The 22,128-nt window shown below is 47.7% G+C and overlaps 1 protein-coding gene across 5 annotated transcripts in view; it reads right to left on the minus strand.

Moving 5' to 3' along the window:
• Positions 1-13,640: 13,640 nt before the first annotated feature.
• LRRC56 (leucine rich repeat containing 56) overlaps positions 13,641-22,128 on the minus strand; it is a 61,657-nt gene continuing 53,169 nt past the window's right edge. For all 5 annotated transcript variants that reach the window (XM_039728358.1, XM_039728357.1, XM_039728361.1 and 2 more), the window contains exons 10-14: positions 21,736-21,800; positions 20,497-20,627; positions 19,620-19,792; positions 16,895-17,249; positions 13,641-16,174 (exon numbers count right to left, since the gene is read on the minus strand). In XM_039728358.1, the coding sequence (XP_039584292.1) occupies positions 15,982-16,174; positions 16,895-17,249; positions 19,620-19,792; positions 20,497-20,627; positions 21,736-21,800 (917 nt within the window). In that variant the 3' untranslated portion in view covers positions 13,641-15,981. The remainder of the gene's footprint in view (positions 16,175-16,894; positions 17,250-19,619; positions 19,793-20,496; positions 20,628-21,735; positions 21,801-22,128) is intronic.

Below are 22,128 nucleotides of genomic sequence, written 5' to 3' on the forward strand. Positions count from 1 at the left end.
TCAATAAGCCAAAAAATGCTAGTGTCTCTGGCTGAATTATGTTTTTGTCAGCTCAAGGACCCTGACCCCAAGGCACAGCACTGCAAAAGCTGTGACAAACCTCTGTCCCTGGACACAGCAGAGGAGAGCTGTTAGAACTGGAGCTGCTGCACTCCCTGTGCAGGATAGGAATCTTGCCTAAGCCAAATGTTAATGAGATGGCACAGGCTCTGGGCAGGCTTTGTGCTTTTTTTCCTCCTGGATTAAGCAGCGGCATGTGAGGATCATGGAGCTGAATGGCTGACAGCTGAAGGTTAACATCAGGTCAACAAGCCCTTTATCCTGCCTTTCAGTCCTGAGACCCCAAAGTGGGAGGGTTACCTAAAGCAAATATTTTTTAAAAGGCAGTTCTCCTTTCTTCCCTGTCTCTTTCCATTTCTTGCAAAGAAACTGCCCTAGGTTTGAAGTGGATTGATGCTTTTCCACAAGCATCCTTTTTCTGGATTTGGGAGGAATGGCAAGTCATGGCTCTTCTCCCATCTGAAGTCCACTGGTCTCCCTTTCCCAGGACGAGCTCACTCCCACGCACCTGCAAGTGTCTGCAGGCACCTGAGCTGTGTGCAGTGTGCAGAAAAGCAGGCTTCAGTCCTGACTCTGCAGCTGATCTCCTGGGAGATGCCAGGCGTGTTGCTCACAGCCTGACTCAGCCACCCTTGGATTTCCTTGTATTGCAGAAGCATAACCGAGGTCTTGGCCCTGATGTCTCTTCTCCAAAGCCAAGGTCTTTACCCTCCCCCGATCCTCCTCTGGTGTGTGCTGAGATAGTGACATTCCCAAAGGAGCGGTGGTTTCTGTTTGATCATCTGGGTGGTACCACAACTCGATCACCACAAGTGGCTTCTTTCCCCCCATCCTGCTGTGCAGAGGGCCGGAGGCTGCCCTGGCCTGCTCCCAAAACCACCCGTTCTCATCAACAGCATTAAGGACAGCACAGCAAAACATGGTACCCTAAGGATCTTTTTGCAAGGCAGAGTTGGGTGACTCAACTACCACACACCTTTTGAAGCAGTGTTCCAACAGCTGCACTGCATGGGGGCTCCAGGGCAGTTTCTCCTGCAAAGAGAAGTGACTTGGGTTTTCTTTTTTCCTAAAGAGCTGGGCAGTGACTTCAGAACCATGGCTGTCCAACCTAAACTCAGTCAAGTGTGCTATGGGGATGAGAAGTTTCCCAATGCTTCCCGCTGCCTCTGCTACGGACACATCGATCCTGAGTAGCTTGGAGAGGAGGCAGATGAGAAGAAACAGGAGGAAAAACAAGTCATAAACCACCACAGATGATTCTGTCATCACCTTCTCGCCACTGCTTCAAGCCTTGCTACAATTCAGATGTTACATTGATTTAAAGCTGTTGGAGTAATCAAAGTGGAACAACTTTGCCAGTCATTGTTTTTTCACATAGACACAGGCAGACACACACCCACCCTCATGTATATATATAATGTGCAGACACACACACACCTGTAAAATTGAAACATGATCTTTATGTTTCTGTAGCTTATTCTTGCCTGGGAAAGAGGTACTAATACAGATTCTTAAAAGATGTGTTACCAAGAGTTTCACCCCTGAAAAGGCAAAACTATTTCACTTTCAAAACACCTGCTACATTTCTTATGGGTCTTTACACCAATAGAAATGTCACGTATTCTCTTGGAAAATTAATCCAAATAATTAAGACTGCAAATCTAAATTAGTGGAACCACATTAAGTTTTCTGTATACACTCTCATCTTAATTCAGGTTAGTTTGTAATTGTTTGAAAAAATCCTTAATTAAATTGAAGGGACAATTAGTCCATTATGTTCCAAATGTTCCACTGTCAATACAGCACTTGGCTGATTTTAAATTGCCTGTCATAATTACACCAGAACAGAAGCACCTGAGAGTTTCTCTCTTCTTTGGGCAGCCAAGAAGCCCTCAGGGTCTATGGGACTGTGATAACCCATCCAGGCCTCTTCTTTAAATCTGGCGCTGTGGACAGATGCACTTGAGCAGAAAAATGACCCTTTTGGACTCTCTATCCTCCAGTCTCAGCATCTTCCCACCTCCCCTGCACCTGTTGACCTCTGATGGAGCTTAGGAAAGGAATTGCTCACTTCCTAAGGGTGTGTGGGGAGGGAAAAAAACCCAATGCAAAACATAATTCAACAGAAGTCCAAGTGACATGACATGGGATAATAATTTGGGCAAATGGAGGACAGAGTGAGTTGGTTTTGCTGGAACAGTCAATTGGGCAAGAAGAAGAATTTCTACAGAAAAGATGCTTTTGATCATAATCTCTGATATGGGTTAATAATGCCTTGTTGGACAGTTTAAAACAGGTCCCTTGCATGGTTATCTCTGCTCTGTGCTGGTAATGCTTTTCAATAAAAGTAAGCAATGTTCAAAGAGAGCTACACAATCAGATGGGGAGTAAAGTGATGAGGTGTGCTGGTAAAGGAATTTGGATCATTTTGCCTAGGAAAGGGAGGGCTTTCAAAATAGAAAGGGCTGTGATAGACACCAGGGTTGGTGCAGACAGAATTAAAGCAATACTCTGCAGTGGAGGAGAGGGCACTCTGAGCGAGGAGGGAGGAAACACCTCTATGTAGCTGTCAGGACAGCAAAAACCTGTGCCAGTGCTGCACTGGTGGGAACTGGCAAGGAAAAACTGTCAGGAGAGCCAGGACAGGGCTGGGCAGCATGGTGTCACCTCCCCACGCTCTTTCCCCTTGCTCCCTTCCTCCCAGCCCAACAAAACCTCATGTTTCATTTGACTCAGGCAAGGAAACAACACAGGGAATTAGCTGCCTGGTGTCATGACAAGGCAGTTGAGAGTAAACAACAGCAAAGAGCTTATGATGAATTTATCTTTGTGTTTGGAGCTCATTGTTGCCAGCTGGGTTTCAGTCACTGACCATGTGGTTTGTATCATGGAGATGCTACAGCCTGAAAAATTAGGGAAGCAGGAACAGTGATTGTACCCAGCTCTGAATATTTCCATTTAGATCAGTATCCCTTAGCCTTGCATGGTGTTGCTAGCTGATGAAGGGATGGAGACTTTTCCTAGAGCTACCAGCGTGGAGATGAGACTACAAAATTATTCCGTTCCCGCATGCCAAAGGCACAGACGATTACAATTTTTCTTCTGACTCCTACTCATCCCGCCTCATAGAGATCAGATTAATCGTGGCACATGATCAAAGAGATTGAAATGAAGAAACTAAAAACCAAATGGCTGCAGTTACACTGCTGCAAAACCTGGGTGCAGATAAGGACTGTAATTTTGCTGTGCAATAGCCAGGGTTCAGAGAAGTGAGGAACACAGTGCTAACCCCATGTGTTTTTATCCTAACAAATACCCTGCTGCCCTGCTTCAATGAGAACTCTGTTAGCACATTGCTAGCTAACTTCAAGAAAAAAAATGACTGCCTTTCTGGAGAGTAAAAGCAAGGCGCGAGACCCGTGAACATGAGCAGAGCTGCCAAGAGACTTCACCAAGCGGCAAATGCACGTGGTGGCTTCGAGCACTCGTGGGCTGAAGCTCCTGCACACAAAGCCCTGCGTGTCCCCAGGTCACTGTGGGGTCACTGTGCAGTAGCACCTCCCGTGCACCTGAGCACCAGCATCACACCACACACAAGCCCCTGCAGTTGCTTTAATGAAGGATTACCTCCCTGCAAGGGAAACTCAAACTCGGCAGTTTGGGGCACGTGTATCCCACCCACTTCTCCTCCTTCTCTTTCTGCTCCTCCTCTCCTGCTCCTGGCACACCACCCACAGGCCCACTCTGGCCACCCTCGGCAGCTCCTCGGAGAGCTCCTCTGAAGCAGAGCCAGATGGAGCTGCCAGCTCTCCCTGCGAGATGGCACAGGCTTTCCAAGCCGCCTCTTCCTGGGGCTGCCTACTCCTGTGTGGGAGATGCAAGCGAGGCACGTGTTGCTTCCTCTGGTGAGCTTTCCTCCAGTGTGTCCCAGTGCCACCACTGAAGCCTTTGCTTGGTGGTCCTGCACAGCTGCCAAGCATCAAAACCAGCTCAGATAAGCACCACATCACCTCTTTCAAAGGCCCCCTAGGTGGGGCACAATTCAAGGCACAGCATTGCAGCTGGTGATCCAAAAGCCAAGGGTTGCAATTTCTGTGGTCACCCTGATGTGTGAAAAATGTCTGCGTGCACAAAACCCCTGCCCATGGACCCTGACCTTCCCCACCAGTGCTTTGAAGTGGTGCCAGCAGCAGAATTCCCAGCCTGGGAAGCGAAATTCCTGGGAAGGCCCACCTTCTGGCACACTCCCAATTTTAATTCCCACTTAGAACATTGGGAGAACCACAGGGAAGATTATTCACCACTGCCCCTTAGAAAGACCTGCCCTAGGTGTCCTGTGGGATCTGCTGCCTACAAGGACAGCTGGCAGGTAGCAGGGGAAGATGTCACTTGCTGTGATGTGTATCAGATGTGCAGATGACATGTTTGTGCAGGGTGAGATGAGCCAAGACCACTGTGGGCTGATAGCTCTGGCAAATCCCATCCTTAGGTAAAATCCTGTCCTTAATTCCCAGCATTTTACTATGTCAGTAAAGGCCAGCACACATAAGGGAGGAAGCATGGGAACCCTGCCTGCACTGCAGACTGCCAAATATGAATTCAGATGCTGGCCATGCTGCAGACACTGGCCTCAGGTTGCTCTGTGGGGCTCTACCACAGTTTTGAGCCTGCTGCAACCAGAGATACTGGGACTGCTGCCTTTGGAATATGGGAAGTGACCAATATGGGACTGCACAGGAGCCAGCAGGCAGGTGTCAGATTTCCAGTGCTTGGGAAGCAGAATGCAGCCTTTTGTAGGCTGGATGGATGACACTGCCCAACACAGACCTGTGTGTGTCTCAGTACCATCACTGGGCTGTCTTTACACATTTCTGGGAATCATCATCTGTGCTGGAGGCCTGGGTAGCCTTGCTGACTGGGGAAGGACTGGAATGCTCAGGGATGCAGCATTTCCTTTGCAGGAACAGGCAGAAACTTTTTTCATGCTGGGCTTTCAGCAATCAGATAAACTGAAGGCAAAATTCTCTTGTAAAAGGAGAAAAAGCCCTTTCAAAATGGGAAGGCTGGGTTCTGCCCTGGGCTGCTGTTGGGGGTCTATCATCTCCTTGGGAGCCACCACCACTCTTGCACGGGAGGAAGGCAGGCAGATGGTTCATTTTAGCAATGTGGACTTGGTCCACCATCTGGGATGCCACACCAGGCCTAAGGCCACCACCTTCTCCAGCAAGAGGGCTTAGGGAATTCCTAAGGTCTGTTGTGACCAAGGGTGGCAGTTGTCACCTGCAGCAGACCCCATGAGTGACAGCAAACACATGAAAATAAAACAAATACACAAGAAAACCCCTTTCACCCCCTCTCTGCTGGCCTTCACCCAGGACGCAGGGTGCGTCTCTTCGCTGGCTCAGCTTTCTCCATGGTAACAGATGGATGTCACAGTCCCATCCCCCTTCATGATGCTGGGGCAGGCGGGTGGGAGACAGATGGCACTGGAGGGGAAAAAAGTCCAGATCCTCCTGAGTGGCAAAAATTGCAGGAATCCCTGATTGCTGGAGCCAAGACATTGACCCAGAGCCGTGGGAGGGAGGGAAGGTGGAGGCGCGTGGCTCTGCTGAGCCCGGAATAGCAGAGCAGCTGTTAAGTTATCACTTGTAATTATTACAGCATATGGGAGGGAAAGAATAGCTCTCAAAGGGAGAAAAACAAATAAGGAAAGGGCGGGCTGCCACAGGGCTCAGCCACGGGAAGAGTGACACTCAGCACTGCGGCGGGTCCCCATCAGGTGGGCAAGGGCACCGGGGGACAGCTCTTCCTCTCCACAGCCCCGGCAGGAATTAGGGTACAAATATTTGCACCTGCAGAACCAGGGGCTCACCCATCTCCCAGGGTGCCCACTGCCCACTCAGGAGCATGGGTATGCTGGGGAGGGGATGACAGTGGCCAGGGTGTTAAGGAGGGATGGAGCCTGGCGTGCTTCCCCTGTCCCTTCTCCATGCACAATCCTACTGCTTGCTCTGTAATTTGAAGGATGCAGGGCCATGCACAGCAAGTGATAATGCTGGAGCAGAAAGTGCCCCAGTAAACCAAAGGGGAAAGCCTCAGACACAAGCCCTGGATGGGAGAGCCTGCTCCTGGAAATACAAGGAGCAAGGAAGAGGTGACATGCAGCAGCATGAGGGAGAGTAGGGAAATTCGGGTAACCATCTGTGAATAAGTAGCAATGACAGCCTCTCTTAAATTCTACTCCACTTGCAAAATAAACATTGTGTCCCCTCATAGCAGTTATTCTGGGTTTTCAATGTTAGAAAGAAAAATGGAAATAAGTCCTTGGGAATGTAGAGGCATTGGCAGTTACACCAGCTACATCCCAGTATGTGGACAAGGAATGTCGAGGGGATGCTCACACCACTGCTGCTCACACCCCTGCCAGAAGCTTGGGAGACTTAATGGAGAAAAATCTAACCACATCTGCTGTGTATTAAATGCAAAGATTTAAGCTCATTGATGAAATTCACAGCCACTGAGCTACAGCTTTTCCTGAGAGCCAAAGAGAATTTTGGGCCATTTTGATAGTTGCTTGTCCTGTGCAACAGGCACATAGCCACAGAGGTGAGGCAAGATGAGGAAGAGATGTTAACTTGTCCTGTTTGTTCCTATGCTCTGATGGCTTTTCCCAGAGCATCTGCTACTGGCTACAATTGGAAATTATACAGGACAAGGGACAAAGGGTTAAGGGGTTAGAATATACTCTAGCAGAGAGATTTTTATATTCTCTTATACTTGCCTCTCTCCTGCTTCTCAGCTATATTTGTCTTCTACTGCCTTCTCCCTGACAGCACCGTTAATTTACTCAGAGCAGGTGAACTGGCACCTGCCTGCTCACCTTGGTGAACTCTAGCTCATCCCTGGGTCTCTCATCCCAAGCCAACCAATGATCCCATTGTAAAGAGCTTGTGGCTCCAGTGAAAAGCACCAATATATGTCCAAGCAGGAGATGGGGAGCCCTGGAAGCACTGGGCTGATGTGTCAGGACCAGAGCACACCACTCCCAGACCTAAGCCAGGAGCTTGGAGCAGTGCCTCCCAGAGGTCAGCAGGACACAGATACAGATGGGTGCTGAGCACCTGCTGGTCCCATGGGAGCCTGGGAGCTGCCCTTAAGCTCTGGTAGCCCCTTGGCCATGCAGCACAGGCAGCTGCTGAATGGCAATGCTGCGGCAAACAAAGCTGTGTCAGAAGCACTGGGAACAGGGGATGGTTCAGACTCTGTGATCCAGAACAGGAGTGAATTGCACGCGGCAGACAAGAGCCCCAGAACCTGTTAAATAAACCAGCCAAACCCTGCCAGCACCCCAGGATCCTGGCCAAGACAGGCACTGTGCTTGGAGATTGAAGGAAGATTGAAGGACCAGCTCTGCAGCTAGCACATATAAGCAAGCTAGCCTGGGTGAAAATTAGGGAGGCAACACCTCTTTGCACCAGCTGGAAATCTGTCCTGATGCTTTATAAACCACTGGCCCTGCCAGAAGGGCTGAACCTGCCCATGCTGCTGCTCAAGTACTTGCCTGGGTGACACCTCCATGGGGGGCAGAAGAGGCCTTCTGCTGCCTTCATCATGAGGCTGAAATGCTGCTTGAGACATGTGTGGGGTGACTGCTGCTGCTTGGGGTGACCCCACCACACAACTGAACCTGGAGGTGCTCCCCACTGCACCGACACCCCAGAAGAGAGAGAAACAGAAATGCTGAGATTTGCAGAGCTGCTTGTCTCCTCTGCCTGCAGTGACCTGGAGCAAGGAAGGGCAGTGATGGAGAACGTGCCTTGGGGAAGGACACAGCTTGGGGCATCCCCTGCCCACGGCATGCGGTTGGAATTAGGTGATCCTTAAAGTCCCTTCCAACACAAACAATTCTGTGATCTAGAATGAAAGGATTCTCACAGTCCTTGTGCCAGAGACTCACTGGGAGACTGTGCTGGCTCAAGCATCCAGGAGGAGACAAAAAGCCTGCCAAGAGCTGCAAATGGAGGAGGAGTGTGTTTGCAGCTCATTGGTATCTCCACACTCGCCCTGGATTGGCAGAGGCTGAGCTACAGAGCCCATCAGGGTCTTGGGGGCTGAGCCCTCCTTGTAGCAGGATGCTCTGCCTAGGTGGGGGTAAAACAGCTCAGACTTTACCCTATCTGCAGAATTATCAGGCTATCAGTGGCAAATGGAGTAGGAGGGGTCAGGCTGCTTTTTGGTGCTGAAGAATGCTGAGAGGAGGCTGACTCATCGAGCCCAAAGTTAAACATTCTGAGGATGTGAAGAACAATGTTTCCTGACAGAAACTGGCACTGGTGAGGAGGTGGCAGACAAAGCTTCTGATAAAGAAACCAACAAGTGCTGGTACTGATGACTTATCTAATGGTGCTGAGCTAAAGGCTGCAGAGCAGGTGGCCTACAAACATATGGCTGACAGTCAATCACATCATACTACAAAAACCCAGTCCTGCTTTTTAATGGCAGGGCCCTCTAATACCCCCCTTTTTGGGTCTGTGTGCAGATTCCTCTTTGAGTGGAGACACCCCCCAATGCTGAGCAAAAGAGATCTGCCCACAGTCATTGAAATGGGTAACATCTACTGAATAATTATTTTGCCAACTTTAATATAATTGCTTCAATATTTATAAAAAAATGGTGCACTATACTAGTAGTTAAAACTATCTGTATTGTGTAGCAAACAATTCTGATTAAAGGTTTTTTTAGTCCAATCATTATCATCATCAATTGAAATAAATCACTTATTAATATAAATATATTTGGTTAGCCATCCTTAATTCTGTAGCACAAAGTTATATAAAGGCTCAATTACACCTATATAATTCTTTAGGCATAAACCATTGACCAAGGATTGGATCCAGACTCTTCTCTGAGAAGGAGTTTAGAAATCAAGGGGGTCCTTTCTGACCCTTGTGACTCAATGGGAAGGTCACCATGACAGACCTTGTCTGAAACTTCCTTTCTGCCTACAACACTCCTGCATCCCAAACAAATCCTGCAGCTCTCATTTGAACTCCCAAGCCCTGTGCCCTTATCTCAGGGCAGGGTGGCAGTGATGCCAGAGCCATCCACACGCACACACACAGAGCTGCACACACGCAGTCTGTCTCTTGTATTTTTGGCCACCTTCCCAAATGCCAGCATGACATGGCAGCCCCGTCCATATCTTTCTTTTGTTCTGTACATCACTTGCAAAGTTGCTTGATCTTAAGGTGATTGCTTTTCCCACAGAAGCAAGGGCCTCTCATTTGTTTTTACATGCCACTAATCTAATCCACAGGCTTGAGTTTGGATTCCTGCTTCCCCTGGACTGCTCATAATGAAAAAAAAAAAAAAAAATCAGGATTGGGCAATAGCAGTTGAAAGGGAAAAGTAATACCTCTCTTTTTGCTTCTTCAAAACCACCATCATTGACACTAGATAAAAGGGATAGGAGAAATCATGGAAAATATAGGGTTTGAGAAGTTTTTTTCCCTATTTAAAAACTCATTTTGTTAGTAATCATCCAAGGGAAAGAAGTATTTGTTGCTTTGACCGTACAAGACCTCTAAATATTTTTAGTCCCTTGCTATCACTGTGAAGCCCCACCTGGGGAGGTAGCTGGAAACATTCCTTGGAGGATCCTAGCAGCTTTTGGGGCTGAGCTTCTGAAGAGGGAAGATTTGGTGACTAATCCCAGGAAATCCCCTTCTCCTGGGCAAGATGACCTGTCCTGATCCTGACTGTTGTTCCTGGTGTGCAGCATTTTTCTGGTAGGGGCTGACAGATCCACACCCAGGCCCTGGCAAGACATAGCAGTCATTTGGGTGGTCTGGGAACAGCACGATCTGCTCTAATCCCTCCACTCCTGGGGGGCTGGAGGGGGTTCCATCACCCCAGCCTGGTTTCTGCCTCCATCTCTGGTGCAGCAGAACAAGCCTCTCCTGCTGTGACAGGACGGCTGGTGCTCCCAGCCTGACCCCAGCGCTGGAGTGTGCTTCCCCCTCTGCTCACCAAGTGCCTTCCTGCTGGACAGACCTCCCAAAGGCTTCCACTGCTCCCCCCACAGCAGTTCCACCTCTTCTTTCTCCCCTGGCCCTGACATCTCAGTGTGTCCTTTACGTGGCAGACGGCACCCAGTGTTTGCTGCGCCCTCGGTCAGCACACGTCCAGCACAGCCCTGGGCAGCCTTGATCGCTCCAGGGCACGAGCAGGAGGCAGCACAAGCTCAGCCCTGTCCCCACAGGCAGCACAGCCAGGGCTGATGGGTTTGGCTGCAGAGGAGAGAGCAGCTGCTCTGGTACTCACCTTCATGTCCCTGTCATGGCTCGAAGTGTCCCCAGGGGTGTGAATGATGCAGGTGACAGGAGCCTCCAGCAGCAAAGTGGCCCAGGGATGGAGAAGGGACTGGGCTGGTGCTCTCTGTTGGGAAAGAAGGGTCTGACCCTGCCCACAAAGCAGCAGTAAGAATGTGGGTGTTGATTTTTGACAGCTTCCACATGAGGAAAGGGCTGTGATAGAAATCACATGGGCTGGGTGGTTGCAGATGCTGAGGCCTTGGGAGCAGTCCCTGTGACCTGCCAGGGTCTCCCAGTGCTATCCTGACATCAGGAAGAGGGCCAAGATCCCTGCTGAGCTTGTCTGCAGCTCGTAGCTGCAGGCTGAGACAAAGATGATATTTTTAAGACATGCTGGGGTTGCACACAGCATTATCATATGGACATGCCCTATAACTCCCCAAAAGCACCTAAGCTTTCCAGTGCCAAAGTGGGTCTGGGATGTTCTCCACTCTCCACTTTGTGGGCATTGCAGGCTTCTTAAGAAAATATTTCCAAACACATCAAAGAGGTTTGTGATACAGCAAGCCACTACCAGCATAGTGAATTTGGAGCACCACACGAGACCAGCACAGTGGATGCTGGGTAAGTAAAAAGAAAATGTTGAGCCCACTGAATGCCTAAGGCCTCCTGAACAGCCTGGAGCTGCTTGGGTTTGGTCTTCGAGTATTTTTGCTTTTGAAAGTTGCACTTGTGAGACTCTCTTCTTCCCTCTAGCGTCCCTTCCGAGGCATTCCTCCTGCTCTCCAAACCCAGCAAAAGCGGCGCCTGCCTGGCCGCGTTTGCACTCCTCCGTTCCTCAGGCACAGGTTTCATATCTATAAATGATACTACAACTCTCCACCCAGAAATCCGACGTTTTCTTTTTCTGGTTTACGCTGCGCCATGCAGGAGGATCCTGTTGCAAGGCCATTGTCTCCTGTCAGCTTAAAAGATTATCTCAATTACTACCATAGTTTTAGCACAATCACTCTGAACTCCAGTCGGGGATGCACAGCCATGAGGTTTCTGATGGCAGTGTGGAGAGGACACCTTGTTGAGGGATGGGTCAGAGTGAGCCCCTGCACTTGTTGCCTGTGTAAGACCACACTACACCTCCTCTCAGATCACATAATTTCTCTTTGGGTGTAGGAAACCAGGGCAGAGATTACAAATTACTGCAGTGCCCCTAAGGCTGGATCAAGGCTGTCACTGAAATATTGTTTTATTTCTGGTGACAGCAAGAGACCTCCAGGGTAGGATCTCCATCACCTGGGTCACCTCCCAGCTGGCTGAACTGGTTTCCAAAAATACAGCCATAATCCTTCTCTTTGAGGAGAAACCTCCCCCTCTCCTGGGGACGGGGCAGTAGATGTACCCTCCCAGATGCACCTGCACCAGGCCAGCTCTCCACCAGCTCAGGGTCTGCTCTGGCACCTTGGATTCAGGCCAGGACAAGCCCTCCTTGGTGTCCTGCAGCTGTCCTGCCCCACCTGTGCCTCTCTGGAAGGTACAAAAGCTTCCCAGACTGGCTCAAGAGCCATGTGCACTGAGGCATGCTGCCCCAGGGCTCACACACTGTCTCCACTCCCCAAGGCTGACCCTTTTTCTCAGCCAGGACATTTCCAGTATCTCCCAGGGTAATTTTAGAGGAACAAAACAATAAAAACAGGGCCAGGATTCTCTGGTGTAATGACAAAGCCATTGCAGGGCAGGATTCATCTCACCTGGCAACAGATGGTACCAAGCAGACATCTAAGCCATCATCACAAACCCTGTCTGATCAGTGCAGAGACTGGCACTACTGGAGCATGAGCCATCTGACTCACACCCCAGAAGCAGCTGTGCTCCCCTGTGGGTGCAGATACTGCCCATGGCGAGGAGACAAGCCTGTCAGGCCCTGAACCAGCCAAGGAACCATGCAGGAAATGATCCTGAGTTGGCCTGCCATTTGTGTGTATTTGAAGGGACACGTATGGCATTTCCTTCCTGAACATCTCCTGCATTTTCTCCTTCTTGACAGCCAAAGAAAATATCTTCTATTCATCCTTTAATGAAGATTAATTTGCTCCAAGTGCAAAGCAATCTCAGGCCTTCAATGAGAGTAATGGCCTTGGCAACAAGCACGACAGCCATGAGCCCTGGGGCTGTGCACACAGCTGCCATGGGGACACTGGACAGGGTGAGCATCTCCTTTGGCCTCTTCCTAAATGGGATGCCAAAGTGTCCACAATGGGCTGGGCTCTGCAGAGCTGGGAGGTGCAGAACCCAATCCAAGGCTGAGCAGGAGCCACCTTTGCTTGTCAGGGCCCATTTGTCTGGGAGGGATGCTGTCCCAGACATGCTCCCTTCAGGGGGAGGGATGATTCTTTGTCACTGAAACAACTGGCTGGCACCCAGCTCCCTACTTCTTTCTCCCATGTTTTTTTAAGTTCTGGCTGAGTGGAGCCTTTCAGTATGCAGGGCAGCACCAGTCACTCCAGCAGGGCTGTTCATGGGACACCAGCTAAGCCATGCTGAGAGGCCTCCTGGAGGGATCATGCTTCTGCTAATGCTGCAGCATTGTCACTTTGGGCCAAATCCCTTTGTTCTGAGCCCAGCTGCCTGCAGGGCCGCTGTTCCCATCTAACCACCCCCTCCCTTAGCAGCATGCACTGGTGGGACTTGGCTCCCAGCAGAAAACTCCTCCCTGCAGTGCTGATTTATTAATAGGTGAGGGAGCAGCTCTCACCCCTCTCTCCAGCTTACACACTAGATATCAATTTGGCAGCCAGCAGCAAATCCCATTAAGGCAGTGAGATACTTAAAGGCATCAGCAGCTCCTGGCCCATTACAAGAATGAGGGGATGGACTCTGGTAATGTACATCTGAAACGTCACATCCAACTGGAAGCAAGGATCCTACTGAGTCAAACATTAAGAGTCTGCAGAGGCAGGGATGGGAATAAGCTCATTAATTAAAGGACTTTGTCTATATTCAAGGGACCAATGTGTGATTTTTAACAGAGGAAACAGTGACAAAAACCCTGCACAATGAAACTCCCCTTTTTCCCTTTTGGGCCAAGAGAACTGAATTCACAAATAGCCCATGATGCCTTACATTTCCTAATTAGCCTATTAAAGACCTGGCTGGCTTTTCCATTTTCTAGATGAAAAAGGTGGAAGATGAACAAGCAGAGGCTAAGCCAGGGCAATAATTTTCCCTGTGGATCTGTTATAGCTGTCCAGACAGCAATGGCCCTGTTTATTTTCCTTGTCCTGGAAACTGCAACAGAAAACAGCGTGGCAGCCCTGGGAAATGAGGTGCACCAACTGCTGGCAGAGAGAAGAGAGGAGGCCACCAGCCCTTCTGCCCCATCAGACTGGGCTGTGATGACAAACTTGCTCTCTTTGCAAGCCTCTCTGCTGCTCCATGCATGACAGGCTGGCCACTCAGCTCCGGACTAAGTCCCCACAGACACGAGAGCAGATGGCACCCAGCCTGTTGTACACATCCGTCCCTACCCACAGGCACTGAGGAGGTGATGGATGGGCCACCAGCTAATGCAGTGGCCAACAGGCAGACTGGACACCTCCTCCTGCCCCTGTGAACACACCACAGCACCATGCAGCATGTGACTGCCTTGGTCAGGCACCAGTGGGGCAGAGCTGTTTAATGAGGGGTGGGGTGGCTGTTCTGAAGGTCACACACAGCCTGCAGCCCTGAGAGAGAGCCCTGAGAGTCACCACTGGGGTGCCTGATGGGAAGGTACAACAGGAAACCCTGAGTTAAACAGTTTTGATGAAGCCCTCAGGCACAGATTTCCCACACACGAGGGCAGAGCTGTTTTTTCTGAGCATTTCTCCACATCCTCTCTGCCAGCTCAGAGAAGCTTCTTGCTCTGGGCACATACAGAGCCTCGTGGAGTTTGCTGTGAGATGAGCCCACAGATGCTTTTGAGAGACTTTCCAGATCTGTACCAAGATGCAGATGCTCATGTCCAGACCCAGTTTACACACCCACTGATTTTTTTCCCCTCCACCCCTTTGAAATGAAAGATGTAGATTGAGAAGGAGGCTCTGAATGTCTGGAGAAGACAGTTCTACCCATCACCCCCTGGTAGGACCCTGCATGTAGAGAAAGGTCAGTGCTGTCAGTGTCTTCTTTCTTTTACAAGGCCAGCTTTTTTTTGTCTGTGATGGTATCGTCAGTGACACTGGCAAAAAGTCAGATTCAGAAGCCTATTTAAGGGCACAGGCACTGTTGCTGGGTGAAATGCTGCCTGCATCCATAGTATTGCATAAAATCACTTACCACATAGTTTTAAATGATTTCTGATAGATGATTTCTGCTAGGACACACCAAAACTGGGCAAACTCACTTCATGCTCCAGACTGTTTTGTAAGATAAAGTGGTGCAAGGAGTACCATGACAAAAAGGAAGTTTTAGGGATTTGTCTATTCTCCTTTTCTAAGTTAAGATGGCCAGCAGAAAGGAAGCATAAACCAATTCATTAACTCATCGTGTAATTACTGTTTTATAAACTGATTTAAAAAATGTAATCTAACATAGTAATTTAAACTGGAAAAAATGTGATGATGCTTGGTTTCAGACTGCAACATCAATAAAGTTAAAAGACACAGTCTTTTGGAACAGCATCTCACAGACTGCAGTCACTAAAACAGATGGTTTGGACTTTACCTGAACATGGAGCAAATGCCCTCTTGAAAAAAAAAAAAGAGTTTATTCCCTTAATTCCCTGTTTTGCTGCATCATCACTTGAAATTATCCAATGATAATAAATTGGAAAGTCTATTTGATCTGAGAATGCTAGAAATGGGGTGGAGGTGAAAGTCACATGCAGAGGATGCTCTGACACCTGGTGTCAGAAGTCAGCTCTGCTAGAGAAATTCTGGAATGCAATGTCTATTCAGAGGAAGTGAGACAAATCCTTCCATGTAGCTATGGAGCAAACAAACATGTTAATATTGGGATAAGCCACTTGTTCAGCATTTGCTCCCGTAGCAATGCATCCTACAAGAACCTCCAATGCCTGTGAATAGGGTGAGCTCCTGTGAGGGCATAAACTCTCAAACCATCCAGCCTTTCTGGGCTTTTCCTCAGGCAACACACCCCTCCCTCAGAACCTGCTCTGGCCAGCACTTCCTCTCAAGCCCTTGGTTTTAGCCCTCACATGTTTAACATCCAGGACTGCCAAAGACACATTGCTGGCTGCTGGTAGGTCACCTCCTCCAGCCTGCTCCACAGACTGCAGGCTCCATGCTCTGCTTTGTTTGGTGTCCCTGCCTGACTCACAGAGCTGGGCATGGTGTGGATGAGGGGAAGTATGATAGGATTTGTTCTGTTTTAGTGTGTATAGGTTGCAAAAATAACCACATTTTTCTGTAATAAGACGTTCATTAGCTCATTGGTTGATCAGTGGTTGCTCTTAAAATATTTCTGGAGCAGCTGTATCCTGAATTGAGGCAAATCACATTAATTGTTTGAACTGCTCTGTGTTTAGCTTGCAGAAGAAGCTGCAAGATAGCATTGATCCTTCATGGCTGCACTGTGTACATGGCTCCAACACATGCTGGCAACTGGGTACCTTCTAGGACTGAGGACTTCTGTTCTGAGATGTTTTTGTGGCAGTGGATTTGTGTGGCAATGACTGCAGAATGGACCTGGCAGTCAGGGGCCAAGCAGAATTCATTGGCCTAAACCTCTGCGAGGCCTTTGTGGATGAGCAGGCAGCTGGATGCTGGTGGTTGATCTCTTCAGAAGAGCTCTCATCCATGATGGGCCTGAGAAAAAGAGGAAAACATTGTGGTGAGGCTGCACTGTGGATTTGAATTCCTGCATTCTCCTCAGCAGCTCTGAAAACTGAACCAAAAGCTGCCAGGCCTGGGAGAAGCCCCAGGGACATGAGCTTTCCTCACAAGGCACATGCTCTCTGCCTGTGCTGACTCCAAAGTGACTACAGCAATTCAAACCCAAGCTGTCATGTCACAAGTTCCCTGTTGTATTTCTTAAAAGAAGCAACAACATGATGCTCAATTTACAGCAAACAGGTTCAGAAATAAACATGTTTTGGTGCATGTGACACTTCTTTAATGACTACTTTATTTTCCAGAGCTCATTCTAACATGAATTTGTGTCAGGGAAAAAACCCAAGTGGGATGTCAGGAACCCTTCCTGGAGTGCACTGGAGGAGAGTTTTGAACAAGTGCCACAAGATCTTTGCAATTGACACAGCATTGGCTCTGGGTGGGGAACATGAGAATGGAGCAGTAAGAACACAGCAAAATTCTGGGCTATTATTCAAGAAAATACAAAATTTACAATACTCAAGCTATAAGGAACATGGAAAAATGTTTCATTAGCTTTAGACAGTCAAAGGTAAATGTCAGCACAAATAAAAGGAATTCTTTTTACAGAAGAAGCAGGAGACCCCAGAAACAACAGAGAAATCTGCCTTTGTCTGCCATGAAGTCCCTCCCCTAGATGCATTCCAGTGCACATACCTGATCCTTGGTAACCTAACAGCTGCTGGAATGAGCCTTGGCTGGCTGGTGCAGCCCACAGGCTGGCGCTGCCCTTGGGATCCAGAGGCAGCCACTGTGCTGTGCAGGCCCAGGAGAGTGGGCTCTTTGTCCTGAGGCTGGGCTGAATTCTCTTGATGAGCTTTGGACTGGCATTTCTGTGTACACTGTCTGTTCTCCTCTAGGCTGGGTATTTTTATACTCCTGTGGTTCCTTGTTTTCCAGGGTCTTGCTGCAACATCCACTGCAGAGGCAGGTGAAGGGTTTTTTGGAGGGGATGGAATTAGATAACGTTTTGTGTTGGAGAACACTGCACCCTCCTGAGCCTGTGATGAACCTGAAACAGAGTGGAAAGTGCAGTGATTTACCAGTCCATCTGACTGCTACATGACTAACCCAGGGAGTGAAAGTTTTTGGAGATGCTGTGTGATGGAGCTGGGTGGGCAGATGTGTCGTGATGTTGGACATGTTGAATTGTTTCCTCTGACAGTCGGTTTGGTTCACTGTCAGCCTCCCTGCCAGCACTGCTGGTGATGTGCCAGGCGTGGAGCAGCTCACTGGCAGAGCTCATGGGGCACACACGAGCTCACCTGCCCTCCTGTTCTCAGGCAGGATCACACCTGCATCATTCCCTGCCAGTGTTTGCACTGACTTGTTCTAAATACCTCAGGACTCCTTCCAGTGATCCGAAGTGCAAGGCAGAGGAATCATCACAGATGAGTGGATCAACTTTTTAATTCAGAGGCAGAGATCATGGAATCTCATAATAAGGGCCTGACTGCTATGGAAAATATTGCACTGCATGCAGGGCTACTTTCTGGCTGTTTGTGTTTCAGCCGTGTAATTCTCTCCATGCAATATGTACCACACAGGGAGAAGAAAAAACTTGTTGCTGACTTATAAATATAACCAGCATGCACACATGCTTAGAACCATTCTAAATATAGCAGGGATCTGATTGCTCTTGTCTATTGAAAGAACCAACCATTCTATAAATAGCAGGGATCCAATTGCTCTTGTCTATTAAAAGAACCAACAATACCTAAGTGCCTGATGCGCAGGGTCCAGGGCAGGAACATAATCTAAAGAATGTGCCACCAAAACTCAGGCCCAGAAAGTTCATCTCTGTGGCTCCCATTTGATGGGGATGTATTTTACTGCCGAGGTGAAGCTGATAAAAAGTTTTCATGGAACAGTTTGTATCATACGATAAGCTTTTAAAATGTCTAAACTTCATATTTGTTTTTAAGTAGAGCCACTCAGAGAGACTGGTATGTCTGACTCAAGAGCCTGAAATAACATTCAATGCCTTCCAAAAAATGCAGTTTATATGGATCTGATGCTGCAAACATTTTTATGTAAGAATGGCTTTGCTCAGATGACTTGTCCTTTTCTGGTCAGAAGAATCGCTTCCAGCAACAAATTATTCTGTGAGAAACTCACACTGGACTGGACACACTTCTGAGTGTCATTAGGATCCTGGTCAATCACCCCACCACCTTAGACAATTCTAGATTTCAAACCACTCCATCATCATCCAGCAGATTTAGTTAGAAGATGGATAGCTCTATGCCAAATCATTCACTTTCACAGTGCTATAGGGCATGACACTGGTATCCTGTGAGATGTTTGTGACATTGTCTTGTCAATCTAGAAGGATGATGAGACCATCATACTTAATGTAAAGAAATCATATAAAATCTGAAAAATATCAGATTAAATCTAAGATTGAGACAATGAGATCATAATCCAAGACTTCTGTGGCCACTGGCCAATAGGCCATTCCTTTAGATTTTTCCAAACAGCTTTTATTCTTGTTAGGGAGATACTGTTTACAGTACCGTTAATACACATAGAGGCTTTGAATAATTTAATGGTATTTCCAGGGTTTTTTTCAAAATATACTGTATTTTCATAAATTTTAGTAGATCCATTTTTGCCCTTAAAAGAAATGTAAAATGAAAACTCACATGGTTTTACTTATGGAGAAAAAAAAAGAGTTGTTTTTATTAACAATAGAAAAAAATATGGAAGTTGTAATTATATATGGTCCTCTATTTGATATATGTTTGGAATAACCATTATTGAGGTTTTTAATATTCTTAAAGACATTATTCAACAAGTAGTGAAGAGTGGGAATTCTGCTTTCATTCACATAAATGCAATTTCAGAGAAGCCTTTGGCTTTATTCCTAAGTAGAAGAGCATGTTCCATTTTTAAACCTTTTATTGAATGCATCCTTTTGGTTGCATATCTTTCCAGAATTCCCAGTTGCTCAGTTCAACCTTAATCATTAGCTCAGTCATTATTTACATCAGTGCCAACTGGGTTCAAATACCGCTCAGTAGGAATGACAATATTTTAGACTCACCTGGCACTGTCATAAATTAATGACATGAGGTAAAAGACAGAGACCTGTTCTTCTACTACACGTGATGCTAAGCTAGTGTGAAATCACCTTTGCTCCTCTTAATTCCACATATTCATGCTGAAATATATCAACCGATGGTCAACACAGCTGGCCACAACATCCTGCTTAAAAACTGGAATGGATTGCTTCGGGTCTGGCTCTGCAATGGCATTTTCCAATTGCTGCATCTGCACAGATGCCAGATCCCATAAAACACTGGGTTACCCATGCACCTATCTACAAACAGCACGTGTTTGGCCCAGTGCCAACCCTCTCCCAGGGGCTTAGGTCCAGTACCTGAGGAGGAGTGGGAAGAAGGGTCAAGTGAAATCCTTTCAATGAGGTCCTCATCACAGGCCTCCCTCAACTCATTTTCTAAGCTGTCAGCCAGGCTCCACAGGCCCCAGTCTTCGCCTTTATTCACCTTCAGTACTTGGCTGGCTGGTTCTTGCTGACCTGTTTGCAGGCACCTGGACAACATCAAGTATCACACCTTTAATTAGCTTTTGAGTGTGTTTATGCAGCTGGTCAAATGCAGCCACTCAGGCAAACACCCTGGCAGTGGATTTAGTTACCCACTGTTACTTCATATCTTCCAGGAGATATGAAAAATCATTTTAATTGGATCAGCCACCTAAGATGCCTGTGTCTGATTATCTCAAGCATCTTAAAGTTAATCAGGTGAAGTGGGGCAGATTTAAAATACTACCCAGTGAAGTAAGCTCAGAGGAATAAAACCATTTTTACTTCCAAAATAACCATTACCTGTCTGTGAGATCTATGGGATCTCAGCAAGGCGGTATTTGTCTTTCAGCCTTTTGTTTGCTTAGGCCAATGCGCTGCTTGCAGAAAAGCTCATCCCCTTTCAGCTCTTTTACTAGACACTGCCAGGGCCAAGAACAGCTCACCAGTTATGAAAAGTCATTTCTTTGCTCTTGCTAAGGGAGTGAGCCCATCCTGCCTGTGCTCCAGTGAGAAGGAAGAGGATTCTTCCTCCTTCCATCCCGCAGATGCTCCGGGCAGGAGGACTGCTGCCCAAAGCAGGGACAGGAAGGCAGGAGGCCGAGACCATCCCTCCAAACCACCACCAGGTGGCCAAAGCGCTGATTTTATTTTTGCAGCAGAAAATGAAAGCCCATTTTATTGCATGGCAACATTTCCCCGGCGGTCTCACCCCTTGTGCTGCTCCGTCCATGCTCCCAGGTCAGAGGACACCTTTTCCTGGTGCAGATCTCTTCCTCCTCCAGAGCCACAGAGGTTTTCTGTCATCAGACCAGACGGTTTCAAAGGGCTCACAGCAGGTGGCTGTGGAAATGGCAGAAGTTATCTAGATATCCCTGGGAACTCTTCCCAGCTCCATTTCTAGATGTGGATTTTAGAATACATCAAAGCCCACTGTTGTTTCTGAATTTTTAGATAATCCCTCATAATTTTCTAACTCCTCAGTTTTAAGAAGCCCCATTCCCCAGTCATGTATTATTACAGCCTAAGAAACCCAGGGTAGCAGTGACAAAATTGTTGATTTATATTTCACTGGATATAAGCCTATAGCACCTAAACCAATAAGCATATTAAGACCAGTACCACAGAAACTGCATCACTCAATATATGACCACAGTTCAATTCCACATCTCAGTTCTTAGCACACAATAATTCACTAAAATGTTCAAATTTGTTTCAGAAAAGCTTCCTATGCTGAGGCTGTGGTAGCAGAAAGACATGGGCAGTACAAATATTTCCCTGCAGTTCTTTAACATCTGTTGTGAGCATTAAGTCTGTGTCCTGTGCAGCTCCCTGATTTACCCCAGCCTGTTTAAATCCACTCACATGTAGCTGTGATGTGTTGAACCTCAGGGCCAACAAAAGCTGACCATGACAAGCCTGGCTGCTCCCTTTTACACACATGGGTATCCTCTCACTGAATAACTGCCAAAATGAGCAGGCTGACCCACAGGGTAGGGGCACCACCCCACTGCCAAGAGGAACAAATTTTGGCTTTGTGTTTGTTTAGCCAGTAGGAGCGACCTTGCAGTATTAGCAGGCTGACTGTTTACACTAACATCAAACAAACACTACTGAAAAAAGTCTTTTTCTTTATAGCTGTTCTAGAAATACTATCAAATTTTGCAATCCTGTACTTTGGTCATTGCAGGAGGATGGGAAGTCTGCCCCTAGCAGCTGATATGTGGCTTTCACGTGCTCCCTTGCAGCTGATGGTCCACTGCTCCTAACACGTGGGCATGTGCAACATCATGGCAGGGGACACCCTGTCCTCCTCAAAGGAAACTGCATCTTGGGGCTTCTTGGGCTACAGAAGAGAGCGGGCTGCTACAAGCCTCAGTGGGAGTTCAGTTTATCCCAGGAGTTATGGGGGTCACCATGCAGGAATATGAAGTATACAAGACAAACATACACCTAGCTTTTGCCTCCTCACATGGAGGGCCTTGGCAGGGTTCCCACATATGACTTGACGGAGTCCTAAGAAAAACAGGAGAATAGAAAACATTTTACTCCAGCATTTAACAAATGGTGCTGTTGTTGAAGACAGCCAATATAATTTCCCATAGACAGGAAGTTGTAATATTTCATGGTGTAGGTTCACAGTGTCAGCTGGCATGGCCTGACACTGCTGCTAAGAGGCAGTTTCTCTGCTTCCACCAGAATCTGTCTCCTTCTACTCCTGCCCTGCCTCCTTAGTTGTGCTGGTGCAAATATTTGTGTGGACACGTGGTCGGTCAGATCAGGGAACAAATTCAGATTTTTAAAAAAGATTATTTTTGGTATTCTTTTTTTGTTTGTTCTGCTG

This window comes from Passer montanus, unplaced genomic scaffold, assembly GCF_014805655.1.
Source record: "Passer montanus isolate IOZ18808 unplaced genomic scaffold, ASM1480565v1 scaffold65, whole genome shotgun sequence".
Classification (NCBI taxonomy): Eukaryota; Metazoa; Chordata; class Aves; order Passeriformes; family Passeridae; genus Passer; species Passer montanus.